The 16,017-nt window shown below is 40.9% G+C and overlaps 2 protein-coding genes across 2 annotated transcripts; one reads left to right on the plus strand and one right to left on the minus strand.

Moving 5' to 3' along the window:
* Positions 1 to 491: 491 nt before the first annotated feature.
* LOC100889366 (E3 ubiquitin-protein ligase Midline-1) lies at positions 492 to 7,340 on the plus strand. Its single transcript, XM_030988236.1, has 2 exons — positions 492 to 1,356; positions 6,483 to 7,340. Exons 1-2 carry the CDS (start codon positions 721 to 723, stop codon positions 7,338 to 7,340), a joined length of 1,494 nt encoding a protein of 497 aa, XP_030844096.1. The 5' UTR covers positions 492 to 720.
* Positions 7,341 to 11,613: 4,273 nt separating this feature from the next.
* On the minus strand, positions 11,614 to 15,575 carry LOC105446147. The gene is made up of 2 exons (XM_011682580.2): positions 14,503 to 15,575; positions 11,614 to 13,542 (listed from the first exon to the last, which is right to left on the minus strand). Exons 1-2 carry the CDS (start codon positions 15,136 to 15,138, stop codon positions 12,139 to 12,141), a joined length of 2,040 nt encoding a protein of 679 aa, XP_011680882.2. The 5' UTR covers positions 15,139 to 15,575; the 3' UTR covers positions 11,614 to 12,138.
* Between the last annotated feature and the right edge of the window lie 442 nt (positions 15,576 to 16,017).

Genomic DNA, 16,017 nt, shown 5'->3' on the forward strand with positions numbered 1-16,017 from the left:
CCTATAAGCCTATATAAGGCAAGGATATATGAATAATCTGAATATTACGCGTTGCTTATCGTGTCTCCTCTGTTGGTCAGATACGTACGCTATTTCAAATTCCAAGTTTATTATGTTTCACATTTCACAAAAGAGAATTCACATTAGTGACAAAATTAGAACACAATACAAAATATACTAAAAGTATCACATTATATGATCAATTCTTGGTAAAGACGTCGAATTAATTGTATTGAATGGTAGGTTATACAGGGTGAAATGTGAGGAACCTATTAACAAGCTCAGCTCATCAATAACACATTGTCAATAACATGCATAGAATTAAGAGCGAAAGTTGGTTTCCTGAATACTAATGAGATGCACATTATAGCGGAAATTCAACGTAATACGATCGACGTCAAAGGTGAAAGTGTTGACCTCTGGGAAAACCCACCAGTACTAGTACAAATTCAGGGCGCTGCGCTTATTTGCATAGTTGGTATCATAACCGGTGTATACTTTAGGCTTCATTGGGAAGAGAACTCGTTATTGTGACGTACATGTATTCTCTATTAATGAGTGCAGATATTGTGTTTATTTCAGCATCGTAGAGCTACATAATATACACTAAGTTTACAGCAAACTTTTCATAAAAGTGGATCTCGTTGAAATCTTTTAAACGGGATTCTGTGCAGGCTTAATTGCTTTCTCTAATTGGTCACCCATTCGCACATCACACTAATGGCCGAGAAACAGGAAGAAGAGGACGTTCCGATCTCTTCACAAGGCCTGAAATGTCCACTGTGTCTTGGTATCTTCGACGATGCAACCCTCTTAACCTCTTGCGGACATACCTTCTGTCGACCCTGTCTCAGGAAATACGACCTATCTCACCAGGATCTTGATCACATGGTCTGCCCTCTCTGCAGGACAGTGACAAAGTTGTCCGCAAACCGGGTCGACGATCTCTTTCCCAATGTGACGGTCAACGGACTCGTAGACGACTACCATGCCAGTTCTGGAGGGGCAAATGCCATCCTGAAGATGCGGCAAAAGTGCACTGTCTGCAAGATCCAGGTAGAGCCGATCGCTTTTTGCATTACATGCAATGTATCCATGTGTGACCAATGCCACGTTGGCCACAAACGACTGAAGCTGTTCTTCGAAGGTCATGAGATCGTATCTTTCCAGGACATAATTGAGGGAAAAGTTAAACCTGGTCGCCCTTCCGAGAAATGTTCCGCCCACAGACGAGAGAACAAAGATATGTTCTGTCAGGATTGTAAGATGCGCGTCTGTTTCAAGTGCGTCGTCATCGATCATCGAGATCACAAGATACAATCACATCAAGACTTCGAAAAGGAAATGCAGGATAAGGTACGTACCCTTAAAGACGCTTCAGATCTCATTCATCTTGTGATATCACATCATTAGTGAGCTAACAAGAGACAGTGGTATGTAACCACCCCCATCATTGCACATTCTCACAAAAGAATTGCATTCTTTCTTACATTACATTCACATTAACCTTTCTTTTCCTGGTGACGTCTGACATAGCATCTCATATGTTGGTATTGTAAACAGGTTATCAGCTCTGGTGAACCTACATACCATTGTCTCTTGACTAATGATTGACAGATGATGTCACAAGATGAATGAGATCTGGAGCATTTTTGTAGGGTGGAGCTTAGCAGGTCTGAGAAAATTTTTAAAAAATGTTTAAAAACCTTTGAAATATATTTAGATATGCTCCCCCACTTTAAAGTGCCCCTTTTTACGTAGGAAGAGTGCCCCTATTACTTTATAAACGTGCCCATTTTATTTTGATACGTGCCCCTCATATATGCTTTTGCAGTAAGTGTCCATTTCTCATAAGTGCCTTTTTTAATCAGGTGCCACATATGCCCCTTTTCATTTTCGATAAGTGCCCCTGTCACCTCTGATAATTGCCCTATTAAAGTTTGAGAGGTGCCCTTTTTACATCTAAAACCTCTAATCTAAGACCTTACATTTGCATACTCTTATTTGACTATTTTATGTTGACAATTATGTAGCATTCATTTATATTTAGAATCATTGTTGTTAAGACCTTGAATTATTATACTTCCATATTTTGTATTACTATGATGTATTGTGTATTTTACTTGGTTATACTTTCTTATTTAACTTAATATGCTGTTTTTAATACCAGGTCTAAGATGCAAAATAGATTTACTTCTGATTTTGTGTACCTGAATAAATAAGTTTGAATAAATAAATAAATAAATAAATAAATAAATTTACTTTGACAAGTGCCCTTTCGAAGAGCCTCTTCCCCTTCTCATAAATTCCCATTTCCACCTATAAAAAGTATCCCTTTCCATTCTCATAAGTGCCCCTTTTCATCTTTGGTAAATCACCCTTTTCAGGTACGAAAAGTTATCCTTTTCACTTCAGGTAAGTGCGCTCATCACCTCCAATAATTGCCCCTATTCAAATCTGAGAGATGCTCGTTTTACTTTGACAAGTGCCCCTTCCCCTCTTAATAAGTGCTCTTTTCATCTCTGTCGAGTTCCCCTTTTCACCTCTTTTAACTGCCCCTTTTATTTTGACACGTTCCCCTTTTTCTTTTTTATAAAATAAATGCTCCTTTTCCTTCTTAGAAGTGCACCTTCACCTTTTCCTAATGACCCCTTTCACCTCTCATAAATGCTCCTATTAAAATCTGATCAGTCCCCCTTTTCTTTCAACAAATGATTTTGTGTTATCAATCGTGCCCCTTTTTCATTCTTATAAGTGCCCCTTTTCATAGTTGGTCTAATGTGTGTGTGTGCATTTGGGTTTTTACCGACGTGTATCAATCAGATAGTATTATTCATGTCTGGGGACCGACCTTTAACGTCACCATCCGAAAGACGTTACTCGGTTTCGAACCTACGTCCTCGGCTGAATCAGTTTGTAATTTCCATTTCATCTGGTCAGTGCCCCTTTTCACATCTAAATGTTTTTCTTTTAGCCAATTAGGGACCTTTCCCCTTCCCAATGCCCATTTTCATAAATGCCCCGTTTCACCTCTGATAAATGCCTCTATAAAAATCTGATGGGTCCCCCTTTTCCATCGACAAATACCCATTTACCATTCTCATAAGTGCCTTTTTCGTGTTTAATGACTGCCTCTATTTAGGCACCTTTGTTCACCTCTGATAATTACCCTTAGTACTTTGACACATGCTCCTTTTCTTTGTTAGTAAGTGTCTTCATCCCTTTCGATATAAGTATCCCCCTTTTTTCCATCATTACACGTGCCACTAACTTAAACCGACTAAGAGTAATTTTCCCCAAAGCTTGCTCGCTACGCTCGCTCGCATATAGTCGATTTAATTATATGTTCCTTATCAAAGGTCTTTTCAGTCTTCCGTTATGAGAATGTGCTTATAATTCTATCAGGATTGGGGTTTTTCCTCTTAATAAGATGTAATTTTTCGCACCGCGACCTCACAAATCTTAAATTTGTTTCTTTAGCAATATCTTGCATATTTTTTAAGGAGAAACAAATATTGAAATCGTTCTTGATAATATAATCACAGTGAAAGGGGATCTACCAATGTAAACCAAAAAAAATGTATTTTTTTGCTTTGAAATTTCCCTTTATAAGTGCCTTTTATTTTCGCAGAAAGTAGTCGTTTTTGTTGGTGCCTCCCCCCCCCTTTTTTTGTAATTGAGGGGGGGAGGGGGGTCATAAAAAAATCACACACATAACAAAATTGACGGGGATTCAACCTCCAACCCCCTCCCCCCCCCCCCCCCTTGTACGCGCCTGGTGCACGCTAATTAACGGAACTAAGCTCATTAAATTTGGGATTTATCTTGAAGTGATTTCTTTTTATATTAAATAACGAAGATCTAGAAGTTTCGTTGTATAAAAAAAAAATGATGCACGTTTCATTGTTCATTGCGGAATCTATGGCCCGAATTCACAAAGGAGGTTTGTCGACAAACATAAGTTTATGTGCGTCATATGACGCGTTTTGACGCGTTTTTTTACAAACCTGGTTTGTAAAAACGCGTTGAAACGTGTCATATGACGCACGAAAACCTCCTTTGTGAATTCGGGCCTATGAGTCTGTGCATACAGCCTCAACTCGAATGCGGATAGATCGTATAACGAAAACGTTCGCATGTACCATTAGTATAATTACTCCTGATTCCTGAACACATGTTGCTGGTAAAATACTATCTTATAAATGATATGAGAACATTCGAAAATAAAGTGTATTGTTGGAACTTTCACTGTTCAGTGTTATTTTACAAACAGATATAAGTAGGTTTATTCAGTTTGAATCCTCGTCGTCGTCTCTTTCTCCGGAGAAACCTTGTTCAGAAAAATGAAAAAAATCCATAACTTGCAGATATTCATTATGCTACCTGTACTTCTTAAAGTGTAGTTTGACATATTAATAATGTTCTCTGCGCCCCCCCCCCCACTCAATGTTATTAAGGGTACGCGTATGCAGGCGCGGATCCAGGGGAGCCGAGCGGGCCTTTCCCCTCCCCCGCAAAAAAAGAAAAAAGAGAGAGAGATAGAGGAAAAAGAAGGGAGAGGGAAAGAGGGGAGAAAGGGAAAGAAAGAAGAGGGAGAAGAAAAAGAGAAGGGAGGGGAAAGAAAAAAAGTGCACCTTCAAAGGGAAATCTCAAAGCGAAAACATACCATTATATGCTAAATGATCAACCTTTTCTGATCGATTCCACAACGTTTCTTTCACAATACCTCGCAGTACTGGTCTATACCTTTAATGATGAGAGGAAAGGGGACACTTATCAGGAAAGAAAATGAGCATGTGCCAAAGTACAAAGAGTAATTATCAGAGGTGAAAATGGGGCACTTCTTAAACCCCCCAAAAGAGGCACTCACCAGAGATGAAAAAGTCAGTTATGAGAATAGGAAATAGGCGTTTGTCGACGGAAACGGGGCCCCCATCAGATTTTGGTAGGGGCTTTTCTAAGATATCCTTATCAGAGGTGAAAAGAGGCACTTCCCGCATCTGAAAAGAGGCAATGAACAGAGAAGGGGTACTTATGGGAAGATAAAGGGGCTCTTTTTCAATGGGAAACATATCATTAAGAAAAGGGGCACTAATTAGAAGGGAAAAAGGCACATGTGAAAATATGAGGTGCGCTTATCCGAGTTAAAATAGGGGTAGTTATTAAAAGGGGAAGGGGCACTTCTTACAAAGAAAAAGGGGCACTTGTCAAAGTAAAAGAGGCACGTACGAGAGGTGAAGGGGGCACGTGTCCAAATAAAAGTGGCACCTTTCAGAGATGAAAAGGGGAAGAGGCACTTTTACAAATTAATAGGGGGCACTTGTCAAAGTAAAAATGTAAAAAGGGGTACTTTAAAAAAAAATTATGGGGCACTTTTTCTATGTAAAAGTGGGCACTTTTCGGGGGCTTAAAAAGTGGGGGGGGGGGCACTGTGCCCCATACCCCCAAGGGAGGCCCGCTCTGTTCGTCTATGCCGATTTTTGTTTTGTTTTTGGCTCATTACGCCATTTGCTGGTCACCATTACTTATCAATATTTGGCTCGTATAATTTCAAATTTGGGCCCCCCCTTAGAAATCCTGAATGTTCCCTCCCCTTGAAAGCAACCCATTTAAGTCCGGTGTGTAAAGTCAATACGGGCCGATTTTTTGTGTATTACGAGCCGGACTTTGTTGCGTGAAAATTACCGGAGATTTGGGGAACATGAATGCGGTCCCTCCGTTCCAGGAGTGGGGAGGGGGTGGGGGCGAAGTTCTCTTGTCGGCTTCTACGGTGAGTGCACTATTTACGATTGGGGGTTTTCCGGCAAATGAAAGCAATTAATTTCATTGAACTTTATTTAAAAAAACTTCTTAACACCATCATTACTTTCCATTTTTTTTTCATTCCTGTTCCCTTGGTTAATTCCTCTAAACGAAAACTAAGCGGGTCCTGTTGACGGAATAATTATAGTTAACAGCTTTTTCAGTTAGGCTACCAGGTTGTGTTCCGGAAAGCCTAAAATTGTGAATATCAAAGGCTTATGCCAAAAGGGTGGGTAGCGTCGCGTCGCGTTGACTGGAACGCGGCCATTCGTCCAAAGCCCCCCCCTTCCCGGTTTTGCCGAAAGGATGCTATGGGGGTGTCTTGTCTTGTCGCGTTGACTGGAACGCGACCATTCTTCCAAAGCCCCCCCCCCCTCCCGGTTAGTGAGCACTAATTTATCTTTTTCTTTTTTGCCCCGGAAATTTGAAAATCGCGCCGGCCGATATTTCGCTCAATCCTCCCCCCCCCCCCCCCCATTTGAGCAACAAAAAAAAAAGAGGTAAATTTCTGGTCACAATCTAAAAAAAAATTGTATATTGTTGTTTTGTCAGGGGGAGGGGAGCAAGGCCCGCTCGTCCCCCCCCCCCCTGGATCCGGGCCTTGATTTCAGAATGTGATCAGAATTTTACTTTCAAGTGAGAATCATTCTTTTTGCTTTCCTTCAACTTCTGTTCTTTAGGTGAGTGATCTTCTCTTTCGTTGTAAGGCAAAGAAATCCGACCTGGAGAAGAATATTCAAAGTGTGGAGACACATCGTAATGAGGCACATACTGCGCTTCAGCTTCTACGTAAAAATGTGGGCCTAGCCTGTCGTACCAAGGTCAAGCAGCTAGAAGACAACCGACGTGTACTCATTGAGAAGATCGATGCTCTGGAACGTAGTTTTGATGAAGCCCTCAACGTTCTAAAGTCGAACGACCGACAGATGATCAAGAGCATTTGTAGTTCGGTAGATTTGGTGGATAATGACAGACTAGGTTGCCTTGAGACGGACAGTCTATCTGCTCACACATTCCTTTGCGAAGAGATCGATGGCTTGCTAAAGGAGGTAATTGATCAAACCTCTGCAGCAACCATAAAGGAGAAGGCAAACAAGCAGAAGTTCAAGCCTGCAGATGACACCAGTCTTGACCTCGGGAAAATCTCAGGAACAGTTCTAGGACCTCCTGGACAACAACCCTCCGGCCAATTACCAACGGCACGTTTTTTAAACCGCCCCCATCCCCCCGGAGAATTACCCGCCTCCTCGAGAACAGTTACCCTCCCCCAAACTCCCCCTCTCCCTCCCGATTGGGTAGAACCTGGGAACAACCCCCCTCAGATCCCCTTCCAGCCTGATCATCAAAATGTCATAAATATGGACAATTACCCGCCTCCCCGAGGACAAATACCCTTCCCCAGTGGCAGATCCAGGAAGAGAACCCACCCCTACCTCCCACACGCAGTAGGTTACCCCCGAGGACGAGTACCCTCCCCACCTCCCCCTCCTATGAGTTACCCCCCGAGGACAAGTACCCTCCCCCGCCTCCCCTCCTAGTAGGTAACTCCCGAGGACAAGTACCCTCCCCCGCCTCCCCCTCCTAGTAGGTTACCCCCGAGGACAAGTACCCTCCCCCGCCTCCCCCTCCTAGTAGGTTACCCCCCGAGGACAAGTACCCTCCCCCGCCTCCCCCTCCTAGTAGGTTACCCCCGAGGACAAGTACCCTCCCCCGCCTCCCCCTCCTAGTAGGTTACCCCCCGAGGACAAGTACCCTCCCCCGCCTCCCCCTCCTAGTAGGTTACCCCCGAGGACAAGTACCCTCCCCCGCCTCCCCCTCCTAGTAGGTTACCCCCCCCCCCCGAGGACAAGTACCCTCCCCCGCCTCCCCCTCCTAGTAGGTTACCCCCCGAGGACAAGTACCCTCCCCCGCCTCCCCCTCCTAGTAGGTTACCCCCAAAGGACAAGTACCCTCCCCCACCCTCCCCTCCTAGTAGGTTACCCCCGAGGGCAAGTATCCTCCCCACATCCCCCTCCTAGTAGGTTACCCCCGAGGACAAGTACCCTCCCCCCACCTCCCCCTTGCAGTAGGTTACCCACGAGGACAGCCGTCGGTTGCCCGGTAAAAGGTCGCGTAGCTTGGGCGCTGGTAAAAAAAAGTGGGAACCGAGAAAAACGCTTTTGAAGTTTTAACATCTACTTCAAGGGCTAAAAACGCCAATGTTTCTATGTTCCATGTACCCAAAACTATTCTTAACGAAGATATTAACCTGATTTATTTTGTTCTCAAATTAGTTTGCAAATATATCTCCTTTTGCTAATAAGTTTTGCTGGAAACAAAAAAGGCCGAACGGGCAACCCACGTACCTCCCCCAGCTCCGCCTCCTAGTAGCTAGGTTACCCCCGAGGTAATTACCCGCGATAGACAACGGGAAGACTACTGAAATTGTACATTTTCTTTGGGCGGCAAGTGCAACCCCGTTTCGTTGGCATGCTAATAATAACATGTAAATTAATATACAGAATCAAATTTGACATATTGCCGACATTCAAACTTGCTCCCGAACTCAAACTTTATAAAAAAAACTTGCGAAATTGTACAATCGATTCACTGACAAGTCTGCTATTTACAGCGTGTGTTAAATATATCATTACGCGCGCAATAGTGTGCGATAGCATTCGGGCTGCACGACCTCGTTCGCTATTATAATTTTGCACTGCATTGCACACGTGCAGAATCCATTATGGAAAGCATGGATAAGTCGTCGACATCATCGGGTTCCGACAACGAAAACGACATCGTAATTTTCTTTAAATGGCACTTTAAATAAGAAAAGGTGTAACTATTTTTTGGAATGATATAATTTAAATGTATAGTTTGGATCAAATGTAGTGTCATTCTTAGCATTATAATGGACTTTATTATATATATTATTCTTCAAAAAAATGATTGGAATATGCTAAAATTCAATTTTTTTTAAAAAGAAGCTGTTTTATATAAAATCTGCTGCTATATGTAGTTTTTCATTGGCATATGAACTTTCATTTTAAGTAGTTCTGATTATATAAATATATCATGAAGCACTTTGAAAACCATTTAAAAACGTAATCCTGTGTCGATCACTATGATGTTTTGCTTGCTTACTACCTGCCAGGCGCGTACACAGGGGGGGTGTTTGGGGGGTTAAACCCCCCCCCCCCTTGGTAATTTTTTGTGTGTAAACCCCCCCTAAATTTCTCTAAAACCCCCCCCCCCCCCTTTTGGATTTTTTTTTTTTATTTTTTTTTATTTTTTCATTAAAAAAAAAAAAAAAAAAAAAAAAAAAATATTTCCATGGTTGACCTAAAAAAGCTGACCTTACCCCCCCCCCCCAACGGAGCAAAATGTCAAATTTTCAAATTTCGAGATAAAAAAAAAAAAAAAATGTGTCCTCTTACCCCCCCCCCCCCCCCCCCCGCTTATTCAGCGGTCGGCTGAGTCGTTGCGATTTTTTTGGGACCAAAAAAAAAAAAAAAGTGACCTCTTACCCCCCCCCGCTTATTCAGCGGCTGGCTGAGTCGTTGCGAAATTTTCGGCCCGATTTATAAATGTTAAAACCCCCCCCTTGAAAAAATCCTGCGTACGCGCCTGCTACCTGCACAATGTGACAAGCTTGGATATACCATGCAAACATTGTCTCAGTATGCTGTTTTCTTCCACTTTACAAAGAAAGGAAGCATTTCGGAACTTGATTATCAGATCATTCAAAAGACCAAATATAATGTGAGATGTTGTCGTTTCGAAGAACTCAATATGTGTGCATCTCAGTATTTTATAACCATCATATAGTCATAGTAGGTTTTCTTTTCCTGAAATTAAAGTTCATGTATTGGCATGGAGATTTTTCTTTAAATTATGATCATCAATCATGAAACAAGCACTTTGTTTTGTTCTAATTTGTTCTTCTATATAAAATGCTCAATTTTATCAAGTAAACAAATTTCATATTGGAGTCATAAAAACCCATGATTAAAGAATTGCGATGTACCTGTTTACATTTGATGGACTATCATGAAGTACATGTGTGTCAAAGAAAAGATGAAAGAACCAAAATCATGGGTCAAAATGTTTATTTCGTTTTTCAATGTACTTTGGAAGAAATCCCCAAATGACACTAGTGAAATGCATGTCTTTGGCTTTGATATTGATGAATAATAAAAACTTCTGTTCGTTTTTGGATTTAGATATGAGTGTGCATGTAAAGTGGCATAAGTTGGGTCCAGCCGTTGATTGGAACTGGTGTTACAATGTGGAAAAACTGTTGGAGAATTACCAGACAATGGAGCGAGGGGAAGGTGTCTTATTATGTGCATTCTTTGTTGCCTGGCACTCTTCTATTTTCTATCTTTTACTCTCTTTTACTTTCTTTCACTGTTAATTTTCTCACGTTTTTCTCTCGTTTTAGCTTTTCAATATGGGTAAAGAAAAGAAGGGTATATTTGCATGAGCCCTTCCATTTCGCGTGTACATGTAATGCTACGCCATTGCGGATTGTATATTGAAATGTAGTTACATATGTATTGGAATTAATGTACTTTGTAATTTTGTATGGTTTTTGATGTTCTCCGAATAAATAGGCTAATACATAGTGTGTATGTTGCAGAATGATTTGGAGAATGATTATTTTATCTATGTAACCACTGGCATAGATTCGGTGGAATGGGGAATATTCCTCTTCCCTCTTGATAAGCAAAATTTTAAAAAGATCAGAGGAACAAAACAAATGCAAAGAGAAGAAAGATAATAGGACCAGCACTTAAACTGGACAGGAAATATGCTATGCATCTGGTTGCGATGCACATATTGAATTTAATTGCTGAAGGAAAATAATCCAAAGTGATAATCTTTTTTTTTTAACAGATGTTTCTGCATTTATCGAAAAATTAAATACAAAAATATTCAAATAACAATGATAGTATAATTATAATATAATTGATTTACATAAACGTGACAACTGAAATACACAAACAAAAATGCATGTTTATAAATGAAAACTTGAAAGTATGGCGGTAAATCAAAGAATCAAGATATATGAAGAGGCCCACTATCATAAGCATTATAGCAGCCGGGAGAAAGAGAGAGAGAGAGTTGGAGAGAGAGAGAAAGAGAGGGGGTGTGCATGTCAGGTGTGTGCAGTGAGTGTTCGATTCGTTTTGTTTATGAACTAGTCATCTTAAATTAATTTATATAAACGATTAAAATCGTTAAGACCCTTATAATGTTTATGAATATTTGGATATTAAATGTTTTTAACTGAGGCTTTGAATGACTAAAGAAATGCAGAGTGTTTAATATTGTTAGGTAAAGCATTCCAAATATCTGGACCAGGGTGTCTTAACGATTTATATATTTATATATTTATATATTTATATATACATATTCCTGGTGTGAATTAGTTTCACTTTCTACCTTATATATTTACATATATACATTTACATTATCATATTTCATTTTCAATACCATATACTCATTTTTGCATCCATGGGGGTACAAAGGGGCAGGTGCCCGACAAAAATCTGCCTTGCGTGTTTATATGGGCATATCGGCATGCCTCCTGGAGGGCGTTTCAAAAAACCCTTTTTTTAATGACATATGACAAAAATCAGTGACACCTCTGCTGATAATCAATCAGAAGCATGGAGTTTAATAGCTTATAGCAAAAACCGTCATTTATAACTGATGACAAGGATTGTGAAACGCCCCCAGGTATACATGTACTTGAGAACATGCTTAAAACATATATTCAAATCTTGATTCCCAACTATGGCACAAATCTTTTATACCTCTCCACTTGATTCATTAATGTTTCTTCATCGTCCGTCAACTATTGTACTTCTTTTCCACTTGAATATGTCGTGATCTAGTCGATTGGTGACTGAGACTGCATGTGGATCTCAGGGTTCGAGTCCCACCACGACACTAATGACCTTTTGTAAGACGTTATAAACATTTGCAACACTCGACCCAGGTGAGGTAAATGGCAGGAATTAAGTTCTTGAAATGCTAGAGCGCCATAATGGCAGCCAAGCTCAAGCCGAGGTAATAATTGTAAAGCGCCAAGAGTGTCAGGTTTGACAGGCATGAGCGCAGTACAAGAACCAACTATTATTTTTGATATTTATTTATTAGTATTTATAATAACACTTACAATTTCGTGACATTAGGTCATCGAATCATTATACCACTATCTTTAGAAGTACGTGAAGAAAGTCTGTATTGGCATGGTTATGTGCGACGCTCTTGATATTGAACCTGTGACTTACAGTAACATCCAAAAGGGTCTGTCTTAAGAGGTACCATGGAATCAATCTGGACCAATTACAATTTAACTTCTAAGAAATAGAGTCTATTTAAAGAAGCAAACGCAAGTGTTTGTGGAGTGAGAGAAACCATGCGACATAATGCATGGCCTACTTTCACGTACAATGGACTGAACCGTCCTCTCTCCTTCAGGTTCAGACCATCAAGATCATAGAGCCTGATCAGGACTTGTCCAGTGTTTTGATCAAAACTCGCTACATACACCCTGTCCTGCTCGTCCACGGCGTGATACAGGTGGACACCCTGTGGAGATTGTAGATACTTTCCGGAATTCCCATCTCTGTCATACACCATCACCATCCTTGGGTATTTAGTTTTCCTAAAAGAACAATTTGTGACGATCAAACCCGACTTCGTTGCAGATGTCTGGTAAGTGATCTCGTGTGTAGTTGGCACATTGTGTATGAGTTTTTTTCCAGAGGGGTCGTAAATGAAGACATAGTTTGAATGTTGAGTCATGAGAATTTCATCTGATTGACTCCTACTCAACCTTACAAAATGTCCATTGCTTCTCACTTCGGTGGTAGATTTCCGAGCGCCATTTCGAGAATACCTGTGTACCTTTGTTTTACCTGTAGATACACATAGAGTCATGTCACTTTGAAAGACAAGATCAAAACATTTCATATCGTGTGGAATGTTGGAATATTTCCTAGGTACATTTTCATCTGAATTAAAGATATTAATGTAATGTGCATAATAATATGTGATTGCCACTGAGTTATTAGTGTATTTTGTCATCGCCTCAAAATCTTCAGGTAGATCTACACACTTAATGACACAGACTTTCGGTTGACTTTTAGACTGTGGAACGGATAGCCCTGTCGTGATATCCTCTTCTGCAATCTGGGCTTCCTCCCCTATGGTTGCTGCAGAAGTGTCATCGGAAGCACCCTTCAGCATGTCATCCAGTGCAGCCTCAGCATCTGTTTCTGAGATATCCCCAAGGTCAAGACTGGTGTCATCTGCAGGCTTGAATATCTGCTTCTGTGCCTTCTCCCGTATGGTTGCTGTAGAGGTTTGATCAATAACCTCCTTTAGCAAGCCATCGATCTCTTCGCAAAGGAATGTGTGAGCAACCAGACTGTCCGCCTCAAGACATCCCAGTCTAGCATTAGCCACAAGATCTACCGAACTGCAAATGCTCTTGATCATCTGTTCATCATTCGATTTGACAACGTTGAGGGCTTCATCAAAACTACGCTCCAGAGCATCGATTTTCTCAACGAGTACACCTCGGTTATCTTCTAGTTGCTTGACCTTGGTATGACAGGCTTGGCTGACATCTTCACGTAGTAGCTGAAGAGCACTGTGTGCTTCATGACGATGTGTCTCCACAGTCTGAATGTTCTTCTCCAGTTCTGATTGCTTTGCTGTACAACGATGGAGAAGATCACTCACCTGAATAACGAAAGTAGTAGGGAAGCAAAACGAATGATTCTCACTTGAAGGTGAATTTCTGATCACATTCTTTAATCACCACTGTTAAGGCTCGTTCAGACCATGATATATTGAATTGGGTTTTACTGGACCAATAATCAGAGTACTTTTGACTAACCTGAATTTATTTTAATGACCGGTCATTAGTACATACTTATGGCCGGTCATTATTTAACAAATAATACACATCATTTTGTTCGGGCATTAGCAAAAATTACCCACACTCGGTACCTTCGAAACAGTCCAAACATCCTCGGCTATCGCATCGGGCGTGTTAGACTGTTCCACAGGTACCTTGTAATGGGTAATTCTTACTATTAAAATGCCCTCATTGACGTGTATTATTTGTATAATATCACACGAGCTGACTGCCGATTAGCATATTTCACAAGACGGCACCACAAGTGAACTATTCTCTAAGGGAGTGATTGGTGTCTTACGAAAGAAAAGTCGTTCCATAAAACCTATGTTATTGTGCTTGTCAGATAATGTTGTACCTTTTATCAGGGTTTTGTCACAGAATTATCGGAATTGTGAACTCCTCACCCGATAGAGAATCCTGGATCCTACACAGTTGAGATCAATGTTATAATTCATAATTATAATGAGCCTTTCAATGTATAATAAATATCGATGCTCCAATAGAATATTATTATAATCCTTTGCATGAAATGATTGAAAGGATATGATTTATTTCGATAAAGTTTATATCTCCCCAGACCTCTTACAGATCTATCTCTATGATCAATACACTGCAGTCTATCAAGAATAAATCGAATTGTCACGATAAGAGGTAAGGAACAATTATTATAACTTCATTTAGCAACGGTGTACATTTGGGTTATCTATAAATAATAATAATACATATTCGAACAAGATATGTAAGACGGTTCATGAATGATCTGCCACTGGGCTACGTACCTTAACCTGCATTTCCTTTTCGAAGTCCTCATGTGATTGTATCTTGTGATCTCGATGATCGATGATGACGCACTTGAAACAGACGCGTATCTTACAATTCTGACAGAAAATATGTTTGTTCTCTTGTCTGTGGACGGAACATTTCTCGGAGGAGCAACCAGGTTTAGAATGTCCCTCAACGATATCCTGGATAGATACAATCTCATGACCTTCGAAGAACAGCTTCAGTTGTTTGTGGCCAACGCAGCATTGATCACACATGTATGCATCGCACGTACTGCAGAAAGCGATGGCCTCTACCTGGTGGTTGCAGACAGTGCACCTTTGCCGCATCTCCAGGATGGCACTGGCCCCTCCAGACCTGGCACGGTGTTCGTCCACGAGTCCGTTGACCGTCACATTGGGGAGGAGATCGTCGACCCGGTTTGCGGACAACTTCGTCACCGCCCTGCAGAGAGGGCAGACCATGTGATCAAGATCCTGGTGGGAAAGGTCATATTTCCTGAGACAGGTTCGACAGAAGGTATGTCCGCAAGAGGTCAAGAGGGTTGCATCTTCGAAGATACCAAGACACAGTGGACATGTCAAGCCTTGTGAAGAGATCGGAACGTCCTCTTCTTCCTGTTTCTCGGCCATGGAAGTGATGTGCGCACCGGTGACAAATTAGAGAAAGCAATTCAGCCTGCACTAAATCCTGATTAAATGTTTCATGAAGAGTTTGTTGTATACCTGAATAATATTTGTATACCTGCGATCTTGATGGTGATATAAACATGATATCTGCAGGCCTAACTCGACATATGTTCTGATTATTAGGGAATACGTGTACGTCACAATATAAACATGGGTTCTCTACCCAAATTTGAACGTACGCAACGTCATTAATGGTGTCTACTCTGCAAAATTAGGCGCTGCGCCTTGAATTGATACTTTATTTGTAATAGTACTGGTGGGTTTTCCCATAGAGCGCCATTTGAACCTTGGACTGTGATCTCATCACGTCGATTATACTGCGTGCTATTGTATTCATCTCATTCGTATTTCATAAACCAAAATTGTCCTTTCTACACACAATGGCCTGAATTCATAAAGGAGGTTTGTCGACAAACCGAGGTTTATGTGCGTCATACGACGCGTTTCAACGCGTTTTTACAAACCTTGGTTTGTAAAAAAACAAAAGGTGGTTTGTCGAAACAAAAGGTGGTTTGTCGAAACAAAAGGAGGTTTGTCGAAACAAAAGGAGGTTTGTCGACAAACCTCGTTTGTGAATTCGGGCCAGTATGTGTATTACATCTGTCAACAGTGTCTACATGGGGGTTTCTGCAGGCTTCAATGTATAGGGATAATGTATAAGCATTAACCCGTTAAACACATACAATATTTTTACTTACATATATATATATATATATATATATATATTGAATAAAGCAGACTAATGGAACATGGTTGCTACTCTGAGTTTCATTCCTTGCGAGCGATCATCAGGCAACTGGTAGCTTTCTTAACAGTACATGA

Source organism: Strongylocentrotus purpuratus, unplaced genomic scaffold (genome assembly GCF_000002235.5).
Source record: "Strongylocentrotus purpuratus isolate Spur 01 unplaced genomic scaffold, Spur_5.0 spur5_scaffold_17, whole genome shotgun sequence".
NCBI classification, from domain to species: domain Eukaryota; kingdom Metazoa; phylum Echinodermata; class Echinoidea; order Camarodonta; family Strongylocentrotidae; genus Strongylocentrotus; species Strongylocentrotus purpuratus.

Bases quoted from the DNA above. Each gene is read 5' to 3' on its own strand.
- LOC105446147 (XM_011682580.2), bottom strand. From the start codon at position 15,138: ATGGCCGAGAAACAGGAAGAAGAGGACGTTCCGATCTCTTCACAAGGC. The intron at 13,543-14,502 runs GTACGTAGCCCA...TTCGTTATTCAG, and splicing joins AAAAGGAAATGCAGGTTAAG to GTGAGTGATCTTCTCCATCG.
- LOC100889366 (XM_030988236.1), top strand. From the start codon at position 721: ATGGCCGAGAAACAGGAAGAAGAGGACGTTCCGATCTCTTCACAAGGC. The intron at 1,357-6,482 runs GTACGTACCCTT...TCTGTTCTTTAG, and splicing joins AAAAGGAAATGCAGGATAAG to GTGAGTGATCTTCTCTTTCG.